This window comes from Ammospiza caudacuta, chromosome 6, assembly GCF_027887145.1.
Source record: "Ammospiza caudacuta isolate bAmmCau1 chromosome 6, bAmmCau1.pri, whole genome shotgun sequence".
Taxonomy (NCBI): Eukaryota; Metazoa; Chordata; class Aves; order Passeriformes; family Passerellidae; genus Ammospiza; species Ammospiza caudacuta.
In genome coordinates this window covers 7907803-7932820 of record NC_080598.1, presented here as the reverse complement: position 1 = coordinate 7932820, position 25018 = coordinate 7907803, and the positions used below count along the sequence as shown (strand labels likewise).

At 40.4% G+C, this 25018-nt stretch overlaps 1 protein-coding gene across 4 annotated transcripts in view; it reads left to right on the top strand.

The window, feature by feature from the left end:
- Positions 1-25018, top strand: part of GALNT18 (polypeptide N-acetylgalactosaminyltransferase 18) — a 216181-nt gene that overhangs the window by 146318 nt on the left and 44845 nt on the right. For 2 of the 4 annotated variants that reach the window (XM_058806874.1, XM_058806872.1), the window contains exons 8-10: positions 11816-12001; positions 16170-16307; positions 23728-23823. In XM_058806874.1, coding sequence (XP_058662857.1) covers positions 11816-12001; positions 16170-16307; positions 23728-23823 — 420 coding nt within the window. The remainder of the gene's footprint in view (positions 1-11815; positions 12002-16169; positions 16308-23727; positions 23824-25018) is intronic. The other 2 variants (XM_058806875.1, XM_058806873.1) reach the window with 1 other exon arrangement.

Below are 25018 nucleotides of genomic sequence, written 5' to 3'. Positions count from 1 at the left end.
TCAAGTCAGAAGAAATTCTTCTATCAAAAGAAACCCTGTAGCAATTCTTTTGTCTTTAAAAGCAGCCTACATGCTTGACAAAACTCTGGAATATCTGTTACAAGATGTTATTTGTGCCATTTTTAGGGATTCCCTAACAAATACTCAGTGATTTGCCTCAGGTCCCAGACTAAGTCATCATCAGAGTCATGGGAATGCAAGCCCAGGCTTTGACTTAGAGTAATTCTGTGTGTCACAAAGACTTTGTGCTTGCAGATGAATTCGTGTTCTCAAGGATATAATGGCCCTCTTAAATGGGTAAGAGGAAAATTTATTAGAAGGTAGAAGCTCTTTAAGGGAAAAGGATTGGGTCTTGTTCCAACTAAATGGTATATCAGGACTTTACATCAGCTGACCCAGGAGGAAAATTGCATTTATAGTTAGGCTGAGTGTGGCACACGACTTTTGTACAGTATATTTCTGTAGTGAAATTAATTGCTTCATTTCTTGCTAGTCTGGTGGTTTGTCTGCAGACCTTTTGTGAATCTCATGCTGTTTCTGATGGTGGAGAACTGTAGGAATGCAGTTAATGAATAGAGATGGAGAAATTAGTTACTTGAGCAAAAAATAGTCCCAGTGTTCTTTGGGGTATTTTCCATACATTACGGCAAAGCGGCAAAGCAAGGAGATGTGAAGTCTGTCATGGCTCTCTCTGATCTATTGTTTCTAAATTCCAGAAGTTATTATTTTTGTTAGTTTTGGGCTGGGTCTTGGTTTGTTGTTTGTTTGGGGTTTATTAATGTGTTTTTGAGTCTTACCTATCTTGTCTTGTCTTTAACTCCCTCCCCCCACAACATACTTCTGGGATCATGATTTTTCATAACGTGTTAGTTAAGTGAGTCTATCCCATTTGGTGCCTAGAAACTGATGGCTGCTGACATGTTCCAGCCATTTCCAGTCCCCACAGTGTGTGTGTATCCTGATTGTTTCTCACCTGAGATCTTTCTTAAAATATTGCCCTTGGGATAATGTTCTTTTTGTTAATCACAAGCAAGTGAAGATACTTACACTTGGCCCCAAATCTCCATGTTTATGGGGAAACATTTTGCCCTTTTTCCTCTTTGCCTGGAAGTTTTCAGCAATTTTACCTGTCAGGTTCCTAACACAGCCCATAAATGACATGAAACTGTGACTATATTGCATGTAAATAGATGTCTGATTTGATTAAGGAAAGCCTTTGCACAGCTGTCCTGGGCATGGCTGGGGTGGAGAAAATTTTGTTCCTAGAAGTTGCTACAGTGCTGTGTTTTGGGTTTAGGATGAGGATAATGTTAAAGTGCACCAACAGTGTTCAAGCTCAAGCGAAGTTTCACAGCACACAGGCTACACTGGGTTACATTTTCTCCTTCTCCTTGCCATGCTCTTGTTCTAGTTCCTGCATCAGCTCACCAGTGCTTTGGCCCTGCCAGCACAGTGGTCTGCCCCATACCTGCTGCCTCTGAACACCTCTGCTTCAGGAAACTTTTATCTTCTTTCAAATACAGGGTTAACTTCAATGTTAATCAGTTAGTGATTTACCCTGCTGCCTCACAAACTGTTTTGTTAGGCAGATTGACAGGCTGGTGTGCCAATGTGATAAATATGGCCAGGAGAATCCTTTAAAAAGACCTTTATTAAAGACAACTCTGGGTGGGGAACCCGAGGGGTTGCGCACAGCGCTGCTGCTCTCACAGGATGATGCTGAAGAGGAGGAGGAGATCTTTCCCAAATATGCCTCAGGATAATTAATCAAGATGTTCCCCATTCTTGCACTTGCAGCTACCATCATTTCTTGTAGGCTTAAAGCCATGTTTTTAGCTTGTTTTCAGTAAGAAGGCCAATATCCTTTGCCGCTAGGGAATGATTTGCTCTACAGAAAACATCCTCAGTACGTGATCACAAGTGCTGCTCAACAGTGCAAGGTTGGTGATGTGTAAAGGCAAAGGGCTGAGAAGTCCAAAAACAGAAATATCCTTAGTTGTTACTCTGAATAACTTTTAAATACTGCTTTTTCATATAATGATATCTCTTTAAATTTGCATTAAAGCTTTAAATAGAAAGTTTATTTTGCTTTTTTCCATGTTGTGAATTAAGAGGAGACTATTTCTAGATTGAAGCCTGAAAGAAAAAAATTGTAAAGATGACCAAATGTTACTTCTTACAAGATGTAGCCAATGCTTTTCATAGCTCACACTTTCACCAAGACAAAAATAATTCCTTAGCAGTGCAAGTGTGGCATAAGCACTTGCCTGGCACCCTGTGTAACCAGCAGTGGCTTATTTGTGTGCACAGGATTATTCCTGAGGTTAATTTTGTTTTGCAAAGTACCTCACTGTGTCAACAATTTGAATCCCAAGATGACACAGACTAAAATTCTCTATTTACAGGATTGTAATTCCAACAGGTTAAAAAAAGAAAGGCTCTATTGAGAACAAAATAAGTAATTGCCATGCCTCCAAATTCTGCCAGTCATGACATTATTGGGTTTTTTTGGCTTGCTCTGGTTTCAGTCACTCCTACATTGGAATAATTGTTTTTCCCTCTGTTCTTATGAATGCCTTAGCAGGTAGTCTGCAGCTACAGCATGTGTAATTATACATTATCAGCGAATCAGTTTTGTGGTTTTGCTATTTCTGGGGAGAGAACATTTTATTAGCTGCTCCCACAGGAAAGAAAAGTATTACAGCAGCAGCTAACACGGGACATCACTATACCCTACAAGGAAGGATGAGGAGGCACTTGGAGATTTCTCACAAGTGTTTTTTCACCAACTGTGCATGTGTAGTTGCACATTACCAACTGGGAAGTAAATATATATATATATATATATATATATATATATATATATATATATATGTTTTATGAGAGGAAAGTGTTATTTATAGTGGTATGGGAAATAGTAAAACAGTTTAACTCAATATACACTTACACATTAATGGACTCGGGTGAGATGCAAGTTAATTAGTACATTATTAGCCTCATGTTTAATGCTCTCCTGCACTTTCAAGTCATAGTGTAATTGCCACTGTACCTTCTTATATTCCAAGTCTTCATGGCCTAAGCTGGGAAGATTCCATATTTGTGGCTTTCCTCTAGAATTTAATTTCATTGAGATATTTCAATATTGCAAGACTGATTTAGTAATCTAACAAAGATTAGAGGAAGACCAGTGAGGGAGAGCAAGGGGTTGTTGTGGTAGTACAGAAGTGAGTAGATGACTGAGATAGGTTCACCAGGATGGATCCAGCATGTTCAGGTCACAGGTGTGAAGGCCAGATACCTTTATGTATGTAAGGCAAGTGAGTGAGGCAAAGGACCAGCCTAGCTGAAAAGGGAATTCTTCAGGAGCTCTTGCCTCAGTCTTTAATAATACTGATAGAATTTGGGCTTTTGTGCTGTGGAAAGGGACCTGGTCGATGGCAAACTGAATGTGGGTCAGCAGTGCCCTGCAGCCAGGAGGGCCAGCCCTGTCCTGGGGACATCAGCACAGCCAGGAGGGCCAGCCCTGTCCTGGGGACATCAGCACAGCCAGCCCTGTCCTGGGGACATCAGCACAGCCAGGAGGGCCAGCCCTGTCCTGGGGACATCAGCACAGCCAGCCCTGTCCTGGGGACATCAGCACAGCCAGGAGGGCCAGCCCTGTCCTGGGGACATCAGCACAGCCTCACCAGCCAGGCAAGAGAGGGGTTGTCCCACTCTGCTCTGAGCTGGAGCAGCCTCACCTCGAGTGCTGGGGCAGTTTTGGGTGTTGCTATATAAAAGAGACATTAAACTGTTAGAGAGCATCCAAAGAAAGGCAGTGAAGATGATGAAGGGTCTGGAGAGGAAGCTGTGTGAGGAGGGACTGAGGGCACTTGTTCTGTTCAGCCTGGGAGGAGACTGATGCTCACTGCAGTTACAATTTCCTTTGTCCTGGGGACATCAGCACAGCCTCACCAGCCAGGCAAGAGAGGGGTTGTCCCACTCTGCTCTGAGCTGGAGCAGCCTCACCTCGAGTGCTGGGGCAGTTTTGGGTGTTGCTATATAAAAGAGACATTAAACTGTTAGAGAGCATCCAAAGAAAGGCAGTGAAGATGATGAAGGGTCTGGAGAGGAAGCTGTGTGAGGAGGGACTGAGGGCACTTGTTCTGTTCAGCCTGGGAGGAGACTGATGCTCACTGCAGTTACAATTTCCTTGTGAGAGGAAGAGGAGGAGCAGGCCTGACCTCTTCTCTGACCAGCATCAGAACCCAAGGGAATGGCCTGAAGCTGAGTCAGGGGAGGTTTAGTTCAGATATTAGGAAAAGATTCTTCACAGAGGGTGGTTATTAATTGTTGTGGTGTTGGTGTGAGGGTTTCCAGGATGAAGTGAGAGATTAATCTGACTTTATATATTTTAGAAGGCTGATTTATTATATTATGATATGATGTTATATGATATGAAAATGATATATTAAAACGATACTAAAGAAAGAGAAAGAAGACATCAGAAGGCAAGCAAAGAATGAATAATAAAAAACACATGACTGACTAGAGTCTTGACAGCTGGACTGGGATTGGTCATTAAGTAAAAACAATTCACATGGAACCTATCAAAGATGCACCTGTTGGTGAGCAACCTCCAGACCATTCCAAGCAATCAGATAATTATTGTTTACATTTCTTTTCGGAGGCGTTGCAGCTTCTCAGGAGAAAATCCTGGCAAAGGGATTTTTCATAAAATATAACCATGACAACAGAGGGTGGCCGGGCACTGGAACAGGCTCCCCAGGGAAGTGGTCTCCACACTGAGCCTGACAGAGCTGAGGAAGTGTTTGGACAATGCTCTCAGACACGTGGTGGGACTCTTGTGGTGTCCTGTGCAGGGCCAGTAATTGAACTTTGGTGATCCTTATGGGTCCCTCCCAGCCCCATGTTGTATTCTATGGTCAGGTCTTTAGGCACAGTGCAAGATTAATGAAACTGATCAGGCTAAGTGTAGCTGTGGTAAGGAGAGAAAGGTAAAGCCATAAAAGATGGCCAGCACAGTACATTGCTCCATGAATACTAAACCAGTGGCAATCCTGTTTTTCAGTCTCCTTTTGTGCTTTTTAAGACAAAAAGTGATTTCTTTTTCTTCCTGTTGATAACATAAACTTGGCAACGTAGTGATTGATGTGTGGGTTATTTACTGTGCCTGGCAGTGAGATGGACACGCTTGGAAGAGAACTGAATGGGGCCATAAGTGACCCTTGGCATGTGTTACCTCAGGTGGGACACAGGTGGAGAGTGGCTCCTGCAGTTCAAACCAGCAGCACACCATGCACAGTTTAACAGCACACTGTAACAGTTTCATAGCTCATGAAGGTACATGCAAAATTAATCCCTGCAGAACAAAACAATTTTAAAAGTACATAATGAAGCAATTAGCTAAAAGAGGAAGAAAAGTAATGACAATTTAATTTGGGAAGAATCTTTACATGTATTAGGTTTTCAATGAGAGTATTTTATGAAGGCACAATTAATGTAAAATGAGACCTGTGAGGCAATTAATGATGACTTCAAAAGTTAGATTTAAGGGATAATTTACATATTTAGCTCTAGTTATGTTAAAGTCTTATTTTTCTTTTAAAAAGCCTTTTAGATTGTGTATGGGGGGCTGTTTTTGTAGGTTACTTAGAGTTTCACATTAAACTATCAGCTTGGTTATGAAAAAAGGCTGTTCTTCTATACAAATAAATAAGTTTACCCTAAAGTATTACAGGATTGTGTGATGATCAGACATATTTAGTAAAGGTTATCTGAATTCAGTGGAGATATTACCTAAATAAATATTAACATATTCCATCCAGTGGGTATAGTTTCTGGCTCTGCAGAGGCAGATACCCAACAAATGTGCATGACAATCCAAAAATTTCCAGGGTGTGATAGAAAAGCCACTAATAGCAACTAGAAATATGAACCTTGATTTCAGTGATCTTTGTGTCTGACAGCTCTCTCTGTCCTTTCTGCAGTCACTTGTCAAGGTACCAAAATAAAAAAGCAGATTCAAAATTATTATGGTATTAAATGAAAATAGCTTATTCATACTTGTCTGTAAAACATCAGGCTCATTACTGATTATCAGTAAACAATTAATGGTAATTACAAAGGATGACAAAATTTTCAAGTAGTTTTTATACAATAAATTGTTCCCAAAAATATTTTCAAAGATGCTGGTAACTAATTAGTTTGTATCCACAGTAGTAATTAATTTACACTGACTGTTTTTTTAACTTTGGGGCATCTTTTATGAGTACTTCTAATTTTGTAGTTTGCAACCTTCACAGAAGCTAGAAATTACTTCAGCTTTTTGAGAAATCTCTTAATTATTAAGAGGTTTTTGTTTGCAGTCCAAATGAGGTGATGGTATCAAACAAGGTCACATCAGCTCTTGGAGAAACTGCACGCTCTGTGTAAATTTAATGAATGCAGTGCATGCTAATCAACTGCTCGATGACTTGTAGGTTTTTGGTTTCGTTATTAGATCAAGGTTCTAGAACATAAAAAGAGCACTCAGTGATTAAAGAGATAAAAAGAAACTTCTAATGAAGAAGTGTTATATCATTTTATAATGAAGTATAAATTAAATAATTGAGAAAGGGATCAACTTTAGAGTTGCGACTGTTTGCATTAAATATGCAAATTCAAATATATTTAAATGAAATTGGAGAGCATTTACTAAATAATGTAGTGAAAGATGTTTTCCACATGTGAATGGAATTTGCTTAAAAAAACTTGTTAGCAGATTGATTTGGGTATTTGTAAGAAAGTGTGAGTGACACATGGTCGTGCAGTGCTGTGGGATGCCTGGTGGGAGTGAGTGAGGGCTGACAGGGCTTTCAGGACTTCACAGGTTGCTCTGAGAAGCCACTTGGTGTGTTCCTGCTCCTGTGGCTGCCTCCCTTGTGCCATCCCCCTTCACTGCCCCATGCTCAGGTCCTGTCCGTCTCCAACACAGGGGGGCTCACAGCTCAGCTGTTGTGCCACCACCTGTATCCTCTCCGTGCTTTTAAGTTGCTCTCCTGACTCTCCCAGTGTGGAGCCCCTGTTTTCTGTTTACTCTGAGGTGCTGCTTTAACCTTGGTAAACAGAAATACTCACAGATTTAGGGCCACAGTTATAACAATGTGCCAATAAACATTCTGCAAATTAACAGCATGAAGTGCTTAGAGTGGACAGATTGTCCACAAGCCACAACAACTGAAGATGCAAAAGAGAGTTTTCCCCTCCTTTCCCCCTCACCTCCCCTCCAATAGATTTTCTGTACTCATTTAATGTCCCTGTCATCTCTCCTTTGATTTCTTAGTTTAGATCATGGGCTATGCTGATTTTAGTCTTTCAGCTCTGTAAGTGTTCACCTCGGCACTGTTACTGTCCCTTTGGACCTAGAATTTTTTAATGGAATTTTGCTAGCTAGCAATGAAGAAACGAGGAAAGTTTTCAAGAAGAGAAATCTCTCTAAGCCCTTCTTGGGGCTGTACCAAATATATGAACCTCCTAAGGAAATTTAAGATAAAGAGCCCTTTCTCAGGCTGCCTTGGAAGGGAACATTGAAAAGGCACTGAAGTGGGCTCAGAGCTCTTTGGAAGGAAAACTCCAATGGCTGTGTTCTTTTCCTGAAAGACTGTTTTTGCAAAGTAAACCAGCAGGACCAGAACCTCAGGAAATTCCTCCAGAGTAAAGCAAACGTTTTGCCTATCTGAGACTCCAGCAATCATGGAAAGTACTCCCAAAGATACATTGACCACACTGATCACATTTCAAAACTTTCTAAGGCAAAGTCTGAGGCCTGCTGGTACAGTTTTGCAATTGATGCTTTTACAGCATGGAATGTGAATTGCTATTTATTGTGTCACAGTGATTTTTTACAACTGCATATGTATTTCAAGATTTGGCAGGAAACTGAGATTTTTGCTGGTAATTTCCACTGCTTGCCTCTCATAGGTAAATTATCTTTGTGGGCAATAGATAAAGTTGCTGAATTTCCTTTTAACCGTGGTTTAGGAAATTAATCAAGTGTTTTCCTTGCAATTTGTAGAAGTAGGTTAGTCATTAAGTATTACTGATAGCAGCCACAGTATGCTCAGAAATATAACATTTTACTTCAAACCATTCCATGTGGTTTGAAAAAGGTTTTGAAGCCTTTCAAAACACATGGTTTTCTTATCTTCAGACTTCTTGCTATAGCCATGGGTGATAATTTGAAAAAGCTCTACTGATTTTTAACTTTTGCATGGTGTTTATAGCCATCAAACAAAATAGCAGTACAGGAAAACTAGGAGGGTGCTATTCAGTGTGGATAAAGCCTGAATAAAGATTGCTAATGACAGCAAAAAATAGCTGCAAAATCCACAGGGGAAGTGTGTGAAGCTGCAAGGAACTAACTCCTCAGTTGCTATTCCTTCTTGTCTACAGGAATTTTATTAGATTAAAAACAGGCCACTCTAAAAGGCTTCTCAGCTTCCCTCTGAGTAGAGTCTTTGAGAAAATGCATTTCTTAGTATTAAAATACTAATTTTTAAAAAAACATAAAAATTGTATCTGACTGAAAGGTATTTGGTTAGAGTAATTAATTAGTATTTTCTGTGCACTTCTCATGTGAGATTTATGCTACCTCAAGGTTTTTCTCTTGAAAAACCATCCAGCTGTCCACAATAGCTCCAACACAATAATTAGAGCACCAGGGATTAATGTAAATGAGTGAAAGAGATGGGGGGAGGTAGGAGTGGTCAGATTCAAGTGGACATTTGGTCTAGAAGAGAAAGAAACTGCAAGAAATTCCATTATTTAAAATACAATCAGGGAAGAATTCAAAAGAAAACCTGATGGTTTTTGTAGCAATTAATTATGTTTATTGTTTAGTATTCATACATGCAGTTCAGTGAAGTGTTTAGTGTATGAATAGCAAAGCCCTTCATTCCTTGGCTGGAGATTTTACATATTTTAGGCAGCTGGGAATCCTCACTTCCATGAGATTCCACGAGAGCATAATTTCATTTGAAAATCCTACTTTAATGCCTGCTACCTGCATTTCTATTGTGTGGTTTTTTTGGGTTTGTTTTTTTTTTTTTTTTTTTTTTTTTTTTTTAACTCCCGCTCCTTAAATACAATGGAACATTTGGATAAAAAAGAGATTTCTTGCTGGACTGTAATCCCACTGGCAAAGAACAGTGGGAGGGAGAAAGGACATTGGCTTGTCCCAGATGTGACCAGCTGAGCATGTCAGGATTGTATTTTCTGTCTTTTTAAAGCATTGCCTCTGCTTCCACTCAGCAAGGTTTCATAGCCTGTATCTAAGGTCATGCTCTTTGTTGAGTGCTGTAGCTAATTTTTGTGCATTTTAGGAAATTTTTGTCTGGAAATAATATGATTTTGAAATTGTTTAATGAAACTTAGCAGTTCTGTTTTGATAGCTAATTAATTGATTGAAATCAATTACTCTTTGAAAATAGAACAAAGACTGACAGTGTCTGGGAGAAAGGAGTGGCCACTGGAATTGATTAGTTGGTGTTTATTTAGGTAGTGGGTAATTTTTATTTGCAAACTCTCTTAAGGAGTTGATCAGGTTGTTTTTTGAACACATCTCACTTCATTATTAAGTCAAATCATAGTTTCCTGATAACTGAATCAATGCTGAAATTATACATGACACTGCTCATCCAAATTTCAGTTCCTAGAAATTTGCTTGGAAATTCAGCTTATTGTAGACTGTGAACTTTTTGGCTCAACTTGTTGTCAAGACACCATTGTGACCTAGCTCTGAAAATCCCACAAAAGATTTGGTGTTCCCTTGCTGGCCTTGGCTCAAGGTCATCCCTGGTTGGAATGAGCAGAGGCAGGACAGAGTACACAGTGCATGTGTATTGTGAATTGCCCTGTCCTGGGCTAAGTTATGACCATCTCTACATCTTCCTTGTCTTTTATGATACTAATTTGGGCAGTGTACAGTGAGTAACTCTGAAACAATTTATAGCTGGATGTCCATGCTGTACTGAGAATCTACTTGGACTGAAAGCAGGCGTTGTGTGAGCACAGTCTGGTGGTACTTCACATTTAATCTCTATTAGGAGGTGTAGCTGGACCATTTATAATTAAACGTTTGACAAACTGTAATTTTTGTAAGATCGTTAAACTGGATTGCCCACTTGATATGATATTTAGAAAGACAGGACACCAATTTTGTTTCCAGATTATTTATTTTTGTGCCAGATCAGTTGCATATTTATTTTTAAATATTTATGATCGTCTCAGTTTTGCCCTGATTTTGATAATAGTTATGTTTATTTACTCTAATGGTCTTCCAGGCTGGTGACACAGAGATGTGCTGAAGTCTTTTCATCTCCCTTTTTGACTGTACAGCAGGTTCATGGGTTAGCTCCCTTTCCACAGAGCTCTGAAAACCTGGGCTCTATCTCTTCTCCCAGCATATGCTGAATGCAATTAGGCACCAGTTCAGAAAAAAGCTTTGTAAACATTCTGAATTCATGCCACATTTTCTGGTCTCAGGAGCTGCCAAATGCCTAAATGCTGTATTCAAGCCAGATGTCTAAATATATAAAATGAATGACTGAACAAAGTGCCTCCTTAGTAGAGCATATGCCTATAGGGTGGATAGATCTGAGGGGCCTGAGATCAGCTCCTAAACAGAATGTTTTTTCAGCCCACATCTCTGGCCACCAGGAGGGAGACCAGAATATGGATGAAGGCACAAGAAAGAAGCACCCTTGCTCTCATGTTTTGCTCTCTTAGCATATGAGGTACCAAGCCTCAGGAGTTTCTGCTGGCAGTTATCATAAGGCAAACTCTGTCGCTTCTCAGTGAGTACATCTGCCTCTGGGACACCCAGGTACTTGTTCAGCAGAACCAAACAGTTTGGGTACGTCTGGTCTTTCACCTGAGCAGCATCTACTCAACCATGATGAATGGGCTGCCTTGATCTTGTTAGGAAGCTTACATGATACAAGATACACAGAAAAAGGGCTGCTATGTAAAATAACTCATGTACTTCACTGATTCTTAAGTTTGCCAAAGTGGTTTTCTCTTTGGTTGAAAGCAGAAAGAGTAAATCAGAAATGAAAGCAGTAATTATGATTAATATTGTGTACTTTAGCTCAGTTGTGGTAGTGGGCAAAATTGAAATCTAATTGAGCAGGTAGAGTAACCTACATAAAGAAGCTATAATAAGAGTAGTTTCTAATTAAATTGTTCACACAGCATTTTCATTAGGCATTCTTGGTCTTCATCTCTCCTCAGAAGGACTAGATCTGGTCCTTTCTCAACCATGTTTAAAGTAAAGTATAAGGTACATTTATATTCCTCATCTTCATGGGACTTGAAACTTCAGTGGCCTTAAAAAGCTGGTTAGCTTAGTTTCCCTACAATGACAACCTGCCTAGTTTATGATTCTGAGTAGTGCATGTATGGTCTGGTATGGACTGTGCAGAACCTCAGGGAAAAGTCTTGCAAGACTTAAAACTTGAACCAGGTGTCATTATTTTGAATTCCCTATAAATAATTTTATTAATAATCCTGAAAACAACTGAATTGATCCAGGCAGAGTGCGATGAGAGGCTACTGGCAATGTAGAAACTCTGTAGTAAGGTGAAGTAGCAATAATAATTTATGGTATGGCAAAGTAATAACCCTCCCCTCACAACCTCTTTGTAGTCCAAGAAGTCTTGAGTGGTTATTCTCCTTACTAACAATGAAGTAAAAAAATTGCAGTGTGTTTGCTGGAGGCCAGCAGCGCTGTAGGGAGCTGCCACTAGCAGAATGTCCTTTTCTTTTTCCCCGTTAGGTGTGGCAGTGTGGAGGAAGCGTTGAGGTTCTGCCTTGCTCCAGGATTGCCCACATCGAACGAGCGCATAAACCGTACACAGAGGATCTGACTGCTCACGTCCGCAGGAACGCGCTCAGGGTGGCTGAGGTCTGGATGGATGAGTTTAAGAGCCATGTCTACATGGCCTGGAACATACCCCAGGAGGTGAGTCATAAAGATCTGAGCTTTAGCTTTAGATGCTTTTCCTTTTGGTTACTTGTCACAGTCATATTTTCTGGAAAAACCCCTTTGCCCAGGATTCTTCTCCTGGGAAGCTGAGAAGCCTCAGAGAAAAAGGAAAACAATAATTATCTGATTTGCTTCTCCTGTATTTTGCTCATTTGGAATGTGTTTGGAGATTGTTTACCCACAGGTGATTGTTTCATTGGTTTCATGTGAGTTGTTTTGGCTCTTTGGCCAATCAGGGCCAAGCTGTGTCAGGGCTCTGGAAAGAGTCAGGAGTTTTCATTATTATCTTTTTAGCCTTCTGTAAGTATCCTTTATGTATTCTTTAGTATAGTTTAGTATAGTATTCTTTAATATAATATAGTATCATAAAATAAGAAATTAGCCTTCTGAGAACATGGAGTCAGATTCATCATTCCTGCCTTCATCTGGGCACCCCACAAATACAGTAGTTACTACCCTAAATTTTGATTTTTTCTGGTAGGGTTTTATTTGTATGTATGTATGTATTTATGTCTCACATACAGGCATAAGATATATACCCATACATACACAAATTCATATAAACGTATGTGAATTGTTGTTGTCTCTTATTCTAGAATATTTTTTTTTGTCTTTAGGCTCCTTAAAAATTAATTTCTTGTCAAGTTTATTCTCTTCACTGATGATTCTTCATGGATATTTTAAACTAGTAGCTGCAGAAATACAGTGGGGAAAAGCCATCAAATCTACATTGCACATCTTAATTTGAATTTTAGTCTCCTATTTACCATCACAGAGAGCTGTAATTCCATCAGATTTGTGAGGAGAGATCTGCCAGGGGGTGTTGACATCTATTGCTGCAAGTGTGGGGTGTCTGATAAGAATTTCACATCAGAGCGAGGGTGGCTTGGTGGGTGGCATGACATGTTGCAGATTCTTGCTGCGACTCCCCACTGGACTGTTTGTCCTGATTTCTTTTCCATGGATGAGTATTGCTTGGTCCATTGTATTGAAGAGATGATATCAGATGGCCAACGCCAGAGTTCAGTTTGATTTTAGCTGTTCCTCATTTCTGTAGTCAATGGTATTTAATCTGTGAACAGCGATGAGCTGAAGGGCTCAGAGCTAGGGAACTGTACTTACTGAGAATCTGGGTGATTGTTTCCACCTAGAAGCTGGGAAGCATGGTTCTATTGAATTTGAAGTTCAACTTAGTACAGCTGTCATCATTACAGCAAAAGCAAAGTCTGGACTTAAATTAAAGGGCGGATAAGCTTTTCTTTAATAAAATATGTCTAATTTGACAACAGTTCAGAGAAACTGCTTTTGCTACAATTTCTGTGTCAATAAATAAAATGCTGTACTTCTCTTTTAGTTTAATTAGAAGAAAATGTTAGAAACAAAAAATCAGCTAAATACATGAAAGCTGGTGTTGGTTCAGCTGCTCTCAGTAGCTTCTTGCATCTCTCATGATTCAAACTAGATAATTTTGGCAAAGTGGGGAAGTCATTGTCCTATTTTAGGTTGCAGCATTAGCCACATGATTTGCTATGACCATGAAAAAAAATCCTCTATAACCTGATATAGGAAAGGACTTTTCTGAAAGTTCCATGTTCATGGAATCCAAACTCTCCTCTACATGTCCCTGTTTTGAATAGTTGCACAGAAGTCCATACAGGAATAAAGACATTTCTGCACAGGATAGGGTTACTTATTTTAGGTCAAAGCAATCCCAAATGAATTTTATTTGTGAATAGCCTGGTAGATTTACATTTCAGTTTCTATTTCATATTGTTAATTATTTTCTTGAAGACTGGTTCATCTTCATTGATTAATCCAAGTTTTCATTTTTTGACTTGCAAACAGAACATTAACACAAAATTTAGAAATTCCTTTTGCTAACAAGGATGTACAGCACTATACACTGATTTGCATCATATTCATCCAGAGGTGATGGTGGTGTTGCTTAATCTTGTGCAAATTTGAGATCTGAATGCAATTAGAGAACAAATTCATAAAGGACACAAAGGTAAGTTGCAGCTGGACAATTACAGGAGCAATTCTCTATCTGGAAGCTAATGAATACTGGTAATGGACTATGTAGGTAATAGAAATGTATTTAGTTACAACAGTCAGGACTTTCCATGAAATATGTTATTCCAAAGTGTTAAACACGGGACCTGATTTTTTTCCATGGAAGAATTCCTAGATCTTTGAGAAATCAGATGTTTCCAAAGGTTTTAGTCTTTGGGCACTACTACTACTACTACTACTACTACTACTACTAATAATAATCCAAAGGAGTGAAGAAATGAAATGCCCTCTTGGGATCTCTGTGGGCTTCTCTCTGAAGTACTGAGGGCTTCAAATGGAGACCTCTGCTGCCATAGTGACTTCTGCATCCTTGACACTTGGATAAATAGATTCAGAAAAGCACTTGAAACCCAGAGGAAAGATTCTTCAAATCCCAGAATCAGGAACTGTGCTTTGCATGCGTTCTGCCTGTGCTTCTGGTTTTGTTTGTTGGGTTTTTTTCCCCATCATATTCTCAGCTTTGGAGAACACACTCTCTTATTGGTGGTGATAAAGCCAGTGTGCTACGTGTGAGCTATTTTTCTTCTCCAGCTGCATGAAAGGATGTGATTACTGAGGCCCTTAATGCTCTTTCTTATACTGTGAGCTGTAAGGGAACAGGCACTGGTGCCTTCAGGGTTGCATGAGAAAGGATTTGGGAGGCAGTGGACCAATTTAGCACTTGATCCCAGGATCTTGTTCACAAGATCCATTGATTGTCTTTCAGCACACTACAGCCTCTTTATTTAGTCATTTGCTGCAAAATTCAGAAAAAAATTGCCACTTTAGGAGTAGTTCTGTATAAAGTTTGACGGATTATGTAGGCCTTGAGAAGGGGAGTCACCATTTTAAAAATTGTTATGTCTAATTTGTGAATGCCAGATCATTGTTTCTTACTTTTTAGCATTCTTTACCAAAGTTGAAGTCGATTTTACTTTAGTTAGAAAATGCTTCCATAATAAAATATAGTTGTTCCATATTAGCATTAATTCAGTGCTTTGGGATGCAGTGGTTGTTTCAGCAGCTCAGAAATATAGATACTTATACAGATTCCTTTTTTCTTGTGTAACTAAGAAAATTCAGTGCTTTCAGTGTTTTTTTAAAATCTTGTCAAAATCTTTGGGGTTTTCATGGCCCAGTAAAGGCTGTTGTTTAAGGAGATAGACTATAAGATTTCCCTATGAAAATGTATTTATCCTGTGTTTTGCTCTGAGGCAGAATTCATTGAGCACAGCGTGGAGCAAAATGTCTCATTTTACTTCCTGTCAAGAGCAGCCACAGATTTGCACTTAGATCCATCTCTAAAAATTTCTGCTGTGTGATTTTGATGTGATAAATTATTGATTTTTATATACAGGGCCTTTATGAAAGTCATGCTTTGTGATCTGCTCTTATGAAAAGTAGAAACTAGGTTAGCCAGAAATGTAAAAGAGAATAAAAATTATGGGAGAGAATATTCAGCAAATGCTTTTAACAAAAATAACAACTTCTCTTTTTACATTACAAAAGAACTTTAATAAGTGCTATTTCAGAGAGGTGAGCAGAGCTCCTATTTTACAGTCAAGCAGTAATCCAGACTTCAGAAATGGCCAGAAAGTGTCACACACTATTGATCAGGCCACAGTGAGACACCAGCAATGCCCATGTTTCTAGGGCAACTTGCTACTTACTGCCAATTCCTTTTGGACTTGGAAAGTGCCAGGAAATTAGAGAACATCAGTTATATTCATTGGAAACTGGATCTAAACCCCACTGGAGTCAACAGGAGTAGTGCCATTCACCAAAGCAGACTGCGGAAGACACCCTGCCATGGTGAACTGTATCATATTTAACTGGGGCACTTCTGGGGTATGTGTGGGTGACAGACTCACTCCACAACAAAAATGTGTTTATTGTCATAGTCAAAATGATGTTTGGCTCTTGGAGATGGTGCTCTGCAGGGCCAGGGGTTGGGCTCGATAATCCTGATGGGTCCCTGCCAACTCAGTTTATTCTCTGATTCTGCAGTGAGGGAGGTTCTGAGTGTGTAGTTTACACAGAAGTGTATCACTGATGTCTCTACGGCTTTTTCTGCCCTTTGTTTCCTGTGCAGGACTCTGGAATTGATATTGGTGATATTTCAGAGAGGAAGGCCCTAAGGAAAAAGCTCCAGTGCAAGACCTTTAGGTGGTATCTTGTCAGCGTGTATCCAGAAATGAGAATGTACTCAGATACTGTCGCCTATGGGGTGGTAAGGATCCTGTTTACATTTCCCATTGTGCAAACATGGGGGAAAAAGGTGTAATAGTGGGAGTAATTAATGAAGACAATGCCTGACTCAAGTAAAAGAAGCAGATCAGTATAGAGTCACTGGTTAAATAATATGGTTAGTTGACAGAGACAGCTGCTCTGCTGTCATTTGTGCTGAGATGTCCTGAGCATTACCTTCCCCTCTGATTTTTTGTTGTTTGTTTGTTTGTTTGCTTCATGGCTTGCATTCCATACAGAAATACTCAAGGTGTGATTTTGCAGACACATTGGAGCTGGCAGGTTTGTGGCAGCAGGGTAATTCACAAAATAGACTCAGTATTTCAACTGCAACCTTCTTAAGATTGTAGCCAGATCTTAAATTAGAACCATGGAGTCATTTAGGATGGAAAGACCTTTAATATCATCAAATCCAACTGTTAAGGGCTGATGCTTTCTCTTATTAGACTTAGCCATTTAAGGGAAATCCTGATCCACCCCAGAACAGGTACCACAATCAAAGACTAAGATTCCAAGTTAACCCAATCTCACATAGCTAACCCATGTAGAGCACCACTAGAGAGGTTCAATGCATGGATTTAGCTGCCCTTTCTGTTGTTGCATCCAACAGAAAGGGCAGCTAAATCCATGCATTGTGGGCTCATCATTCCTTGTGGGACAGTAGTGCCCTTGTCTGTGTTGCAATCAAGCTTGAGTTGCATGGTGCTAATTAAGGCAGAAGCAATTTTTGCCCCTCAGAAACTGGCAGGGCCCCAAACAGTGAGAGCAGGTGTGCATGGCATGGAAGATGAGCAGAGTAAATTAAAACAGGCCCATAATAAGGGAGTAGACCAAGGATGTAGGTCTACTATGTGAAAATGACCTTTTCACATTCTCTTCCACTGTCATTTTCACAAAAATTGATGACTTTGAATTAATTTTTTCTTTTTGTAAGACAATCCTAATTAGAAAATAGCAGATCATGCTAAGTGAAAGGTTTGTCTTCAGAAAACTGGGCTGTGCAGTTGGCCAGTATGGCTCTGGAAGTGCCCTGAGGGTGCCACAGAGCAGCTGCTGTGTTTCAGCAAATGAAGGGATGTACACCTTGTGAAGTTCCATGGCCCCTGTGATAATAGCTTAAAATAATCATGCTGGCTTTTCATACAGTCATACAAGAAAAGCACTTCCAGCAAAGGTTTAGGTCATTGCTAAATGCATGACTTAATGATTACCTCCCAAATTATTTCAGAACAATGCCAAAATCACACCTGCGTGCAAGGAGCCTCTGCCCCACACCATGGAATTGTCCTCAGTGATGCTGAGATCCAATAAAGTGTGGGATTTCCTGAGGAGAAGGAAGCATAGCAGCTAAGTAGTGCATGGTTCTGCTTGTAGGTAGCTCTGGACAAAAAGTCTTTACAGGTAGAAATGATACAATATAAATAAAGGATGGGTTGTGGAAGAGCTGAAGTACTCATCTTAGGATCATCTTCACATTGTGCAAGTCAAAAGGAAAATCAGCAACAGTGGTTTTATACTCTGCTGAGAGATTTTCATCAACCAGAAAGAGTAAGAAGAGTTTTTTTACAGAAATACTGAGCACAGTGGTCAGCCTGGAGAACAGAAAGCTTCAGGGAGACCTTAGAGCAGCCTTTCAGTACCTAAAAAGGGCTAAAGGGAGCTGGATAGGGACTTTTCACAAGGATGTATAGTGATAGAACAAGAGGGAATGGCATTAAACTGAACAAAGGCAGGGTTAAATTAGATATTTGGAAGAAATTCTTTAAGGGTGGTGAGGCACTGGAAGAAGTTGCCCAGAGAGATCATGGACTCTTTGTCCCTGGATATGTTTGAAACCAGGGTGGATTGGTCTTTGAGTAACGTGGTCTAGTGGAAGGGGGTTGGAATGAGATAATCTTTAATGTGTCTTCTGACCAGTCTTGGTTTACAAGATAGGTGTGTCTGCTAGGGAAGGCAGAAAGCCTCCCTTGGAATGGAGAATGCAAACCCCCTCCCTCCCTCCGAATTACTATAATTTTGAAATTAAAGGGGCTCTCAGGCAAAGATATGAGAACAGGAAATTACAGTTCTTTACTAGTATCTATATCAAGACAAAACAAGAACTGTGGCCTTAACAACAAACAGAACCAGGGTCCAGTACCAGTCTCCTTGACTGCAGGCACTCTCCCCTGTGTTGTTCACAGCCAGCAGGAATGTGAGAAATAGCTACTCACTTTTCATAGTTTAGGAAGGTTTATTAAACCTTATCAAAAGTACAACAGAAGACTGAATAAAGAAGAAAGGTTACGGTGCTGGGAGCAAAAGATTTTTCCCTGCCATGTGCTCAGCCCCCTCACAATGGAGGTCTTCCCTTTTTAACCCTTTAACCCCTCCCAAAGTTCTGTCCATCAACCCCTTCTTCACTGTCCAGTGGTGGAGATCTCTTCCTCAAATCCTGATTGGGGGTCAGGTGTTCCATAGTGATGACAAGCCAGCCGTCCCAGATGTCCCAGCTCCAGCTGCCCCCTGATAGCCGTGCGAGGGGGTACAGCATAACTATAAATCTATAAAACTTTTCTTAACCTGTATACATGATATTTGTCCATTAATTGTGAGAGTCAATCATTGCATTACTCATCTATCACAGGAATGAGCAGGAATCTTGGGCTGGTGGGCGAGGAGGATTAGCAGTTTGGTGGAAGGTGGAACTGCAGGGACATGTGGGCCAGGCTCAGGGTGTGGCTGTGGCATGCAGAAACCCACAGCAGTACCCGACAAACAGTGGGGTGATCTGGTTTAGGGCAAATTTGGGAGAAAGCCTCCAAAGGGGGCCTCTCCAAAAAACAAACCCACACAGTCCTTCCCTCCAACGGGTTTGGGAAGGATCCCTTGGATACAAGTGGAAAGAACCTGTTTATTTAACAGGCACAGCACCCCCAGCACACAAAAGGAACAATACCGGATGACATTACACTTTCACCACTCTGAAAAAGATGACAAATTCAGAAGGTCTCTCTTGGGGGTGGTTGCTCTCTTATCACTCCCTCTGGCACTGGGGCAGCTGCTACCCAGAGCAGGCCCTGCTAGGCCACACGGTGCAAACTCTCGGTGTTCCCAGGGCCCAGTCCGGAGCAGGCTCGAGTAGGTCCAAAAAAGGGAAAGGAAAAACAGTCCAGGAAAAAATTTGGACTGCTTAGCTAAACTGACTAATGAGCAGAAGCGAAGAGCAAGAGCAAAGCAGAAGCAAGAGCAAAGCAAAAAGCCAAGCAAAAAGCAAAAGCAGCACAATGCACTGCCCTGTCTGTGTGTTCTGCCAGCCGTGGGGGAGTGGCTGAGAGCAAAACCAAAACAAAACATTTGCTCTTCAGAGCCAGTCTTGAAGGCACAGAACATGATATCCAGCATAAACAAAACACCCCAATGGGGATACAAGCATCACAATGTCACCCCAGGACAGGGGACAGTGGGACAGCAGCTGCCTGGCTCCAAGCAGGGCAGAGAGAAGCGAGGTTCAGCATTCCTGGGGCACACGAGGTTCAGCATTCCTGGGGCACACGAGGTTCAGCATTCCTGGGGCACACAAGCAGGTGGTGATTGGTCCCTCAGAGCTGATCTCCAGCAGTACTGGTGAGTTCTCCTCGCAGTTAACAACAACCTGGCCATTCTCTTCCAATGCCAGAGAGCAAGAGAACAGCTGCCCCCAAGCCTGTCTCTTTTCACCTGCCCCCATTCTCGTGTGTGAAAAATGCCAATCACTTGTTTTTAAAATTTTAAAACTTTAATAGTAATAAAATGGTTATAAAAATAGCAGTATAATTAGAGTAATAATAGTTTGGGCAATTAGAATTTATGAGACAATAGAAACAAAGAGTTAGGGACAGTCCAGGTACCTTTTCTGGGCAAAATAAGCCTGCCACGTTAGCAGAGCATTAACCGTTAAAAGCAATAACCTGTTGCATATTCATACACCTCATCCATGATGCATAAATTCCATTCAAACACAGGATTCTGTCTGGGCAGTGTCAGCTTCTTCCTCTGAATCCTGACGGTGTCTTCAGGGCTGAGCGAGGCAGGAAGAAGTTCATTTCTTCTCATAATGGGGCAATAAATTCCCTTTCTCTGAAAGATTCAGGTGTCCTGTGGCTGCTATCTCACTGTGAGTCCTCTCTTTAGAAAAAGTATCCTACATAGGATAGTTTTTATTTTAACACTATGTTATAACCTAGAACTATATTTAACACACTACTTAAGAAAATTAATACAGCATAACTTTCTAACATAACATATATAATAATCATTTTAATATTTGCAAAAAGCCAATTGTAAAATACACATTTTTCACATCGTGGTATCTCTGCCTGCCCCCCAGAGAAACTCCCCAAAACCAAAGGAGTTCCTCTCAAGCACCCAGCCATCAGTGCTTCTTAGCAACTCAGTAGGAAGAAATTTCACAGGTAACAAGGAAAGAACAGAAGAAACCCAACCCTCAACACAACCCAAGCCATTCTATGAGCCTGTGATTTAGGTACTGCCCAATAATACACATGATTATCATCAGCTGAGAGAGATGTGAGGAGCAGACCCTGTTTGTACCATTACAGAGAAAGTAGTGGACAACTATGACAACAGATAAAGAAGGCACATATTGTGAAATACACAGCTTACTGTTTTATGAAATACTGTTGTATGACACAAGATTAAGTGCCCCTATCCTTCTAGTAAAAGAATCACTTGGATGTCTGATCTTTTGTGTCTGCTTTGCTGTTTGCTTGCACATCTTACAACAGAGAAAGGTGTCATATTTAAAGGCATGTCAGCTGCGTTCTGATTCTCTAAATGCTTCCATTCATCAACTGGTTTCATTTTTTTTTTAGAAAATAGAGATATTGCTACTATAGCATTATCATCAATTTTAAAAAATCCTGAGTAATTGAAAAAGCTGTCAGAATGGGGGTAAGGGCTAGGATATATGCACTTACAGAGACACCCCATATATTTATTTCCTAAATCCTACATTTCCTCATGTTCTGTGAGAGTTAGGGAAATAGGTGCAACTTATGCTGTGGAATATAGCTAGGGTTGGGATTGGAAGCGGAGTAAATATTTGGAAAGCAAACTTCTTTCTAAATTGTGCAGTACCCTCCTATTTAGAAGAAAGCAATGTCATTGGGCCAAAAGTTGTTGTATTCAGTGTAACAATCATTATTTCTGGGTTTCAGCACAGGGATTGTCTGTTATATTTTGTATTGTTTTTAAAATTAAGTCTTGGTAGGCCAAAATTGCATTACTCAGGTTAATTGTTGGTTGCCACAAAGCCACTAGATTTTGTAAAGTGATTGTTCCTCAGAATCTGGGGCTCAGATTTTGAAACAGCAGTATTAGTTAACAGGTCAGTGGCTGTTTTGTTTCTGTTTTTTTCCTTCCTTTATTATGGGAAAAGTTTATAACATTCACACCATGACAGGCATTAGGATTGGAGTTGATGGAAGAGGCTTTGAAAATGTTAGGGAAATTAATCCACAAACACCAGAGGTTTATGTCCAAATGGGAGACAGAGGAGTCCTTTGATTTTAATCGAATAAAGGGAGAGGCCACAGGGAATTCCCCAGGGATCTTTCAAATTTTTGGAGGATGCTGCCTCCCTTTTTATCCTAATTTCCTGGCTGCATTTCCCTTCTCTCATTCCCCATTGGCTGAGGTGCTTGAGAGGTACAGACTCCCCGATATGCCTGATACCGAAGATTTCCCTCTAATGTACAACCCTGCCTTTTAGTTTTTAATTCTTTTGGAATTTAGGGGGTTTTCTACCCCATTGTTTCTTTCATCTTTCAATGTCTAATTTCATTTCTCAGCAAACCTAAAGTTTATTTGTAAAAGCAAATATCTTTCTCCATCCATCAATCAGTGGGATCCTTCCCATTGTTTCTTTTATCTCCCAGTGCTAGTTTTACCTACCAGCAGACCCACAGCTTGTTTGGAAAGACAAATCTGCTATTCCTCTCACAGAGAGGATGGACAGTGAAGAATTGACTGACAGACTTTGGGAGGGCCAGGGCTACCTGATGGAACACCAGTGGTATAAAGGTGGAGCCAGCCACTTTGTGGGGGAGCACGTGGTGGTTTAGTTCCACACTTCCAGTGCTGTGCTTTCTCATTATTCAGTCAGTTGCTGTATTTGTTAAGGTTTATTAAAACCTTTGAAATTTTAAAGTGTGAGGTCATTTCTCACAGGTAATGGTAGACCCAGGCATGAATTAATAAGGCTGATATTTATCATTGGTTTGGATAGAGGGGGTGCTTAGACATCTGTTTGTGATTAGAGTCATGGCTATGCTGACATTATGAATAAGAAGTAGAAAGCTTTGACAGAGAAGATTTTATGTAATGCTCAAGGCTGTAATTTTTGAGAGTAATGCCACTATTTATACCTCATGCATATTTTCTCTCCAGTGTTGAGATGCATCCTGTCCATTACTGGATTTAGAGTTAGGTTTAGAGTTGGAAGTCTTGTTGAGATGAGTTGATGGTTTTGATTTTATTCACTGCCTGGCTTCAGCCTCTGATTTGTCCACTCTTGTTACATGCAGCTCTAGGCTTCCTTTCTAAAGATATTAATTTGGTTTCCTCAAAGGAACCAAACCAGAACTGCCCAGCTAATTACAGGTGGTTGCAAACCACATCTGCACTCCTTCAGGCAGTTGTCCCCTGTTCTCTGAGCCACTCTAACACCACTGAACACCTTTATGCACATCCATGGGTATGCAGCCCACATCTTTGTCCTCACACTCTGAACAGACCTCCCAGCTATCTGTGCTCATTAATTTAGCACTTCACTATTAGGAAGCTCTGTCTCAGCATAGCCTAGGTTTTTCACAGGGCTTTGTGCTGACCAGGGCCAAGTACTTTGCAGTCTGTTCATTGCTGTGCGTGGGTTAGCCCAGAATAATCAGGGGAGCTGGTGCATAACAATTGCCCTGAAGTCTCCAGATGTCAGCTGAAAAAAGCAGTTTTTAGAATTATCTGCAGAAATCAGAAGATTCTCATAGAGATTCTTAAAAGCTATTTAATACCTCATCTATCTTGCTCAGCAGGATATATTCAGGTTCTCTCTATAGTGTGTACCAGAGACTAAATATTTTTAAAACATATATCAAAAAATTATTGCTATCTCTGAAGGCTTTTTGAAGTATACCCTGCCTGAAACTTTGTGCAACATTATTGAAATCAGTGGTGCTAGATTATCTGCAAGGAAACATTTAGTCCAGATGCTTTCTGTTCAAGATCTTCACTGTAACATATTTTAATTTTGCATATTTCCTTCCTCAACCACATACAATTTATTTTCTCAAAGAAAAGAAATTAATCACACCACCTTTTTCTCATATAAAACTTGCTTGATTTCTTTTTCCTTCTGTTTGTTTTAGCTGCAGAATTCCCTGAAAAGTGATTTGTGCCTTGATCAAGGGCCAGACACAGAGAATATCCCAATCATGTATATCTGCCACGGAATGACACCACAGGTTAGTTTGTCTAATGATCTCTGATTTTGCTGCTGCTGTTAGCAGATTGTGTGGGAGGAACCACCGTGTACCTGTCATTGTTTTCCTGCAACAAACCCTTGGTAAGATGTTTAGTAGCTCTTTTAAACAGAGGCAGCATTATTTCTGCTGTAAATTGAGAAGCTGTGGTATAATAATGCTTTGACAAGGAAGTTGATTTGTTAATTTTGAAAGCATTTAAGGAATATGAGAGTCAGCACTGACCCAGATTTGCTGATAAAAGCTTTCATTTCTGATCCTTATGCAGACTGTGCATATGTCATATGAATGAAGCAATGCATTTTAAAACATTTTGCATACATGCATAGGTATACTCAGAGTTTATTTATGCATTATCTGAAGATGCCTGCTTTTTTACTTTATTTACTGTGTCATTTACATAAATGTGAAATGCGGAGCCACCTTCTTCACACCATACAGCTGTGTCAAATTCCAAACCCTGTTCTTGTGAAAACCCCTCCTATAAATCTCCTTTTTTTCTTTCTCTGCTGTTGTTCTGTTACTGTAGTATATGCCAAAGACTCAAATTACCAAAACCTTTCCATCTTCCTACATAACAGCTGGATTTACTGACTTGGCAGACAAGATGGTTAAGACCTGTGTCTCCCCAGCTAAGGGCATAAGTGAAAAAGTTTCAAGGCAAATCTTGACAGGAAAAATAATGTTGCATGGCCTCAAACATGGTTGTCAAAGACAGATGAGCAGATTACTTAACCTTAAAAGTAATACATGCATAAATTATGTAAAGGAAATGTGGGAGTGACCAGAGAAACTGAAAAATCCCTCCAGTTTGAATGATTTTTCAACATGACTACGTTTTATATTTGCTTTCTTGAAAGGAGCCTGTGGAGTAATGCAGTGTGGTTGTACCCAGGAGCTGTCAGTTACCTGATCCGACTGTACAGCAAACGAATCCTCACGGTATCTCAGAAATAAGCACAGAGCAGCAGGGTGGCCTTGTCCCCTGTGCCCCACAGTGAACTGGGAGCATGGGCTGGGTGAGCTGCAGATGTGATTCTCTGCAGCCCTGCCCAGCTGCACATGCTGCAGCTCTCTTCTGCACCGGCTCCCTCCGCCGAGAACCTTTCATACTGATCACTAGTGGCATCGTGCTTGAGTAAATTATGGATGAGGAAGCCAGAAATACCTGAAGATC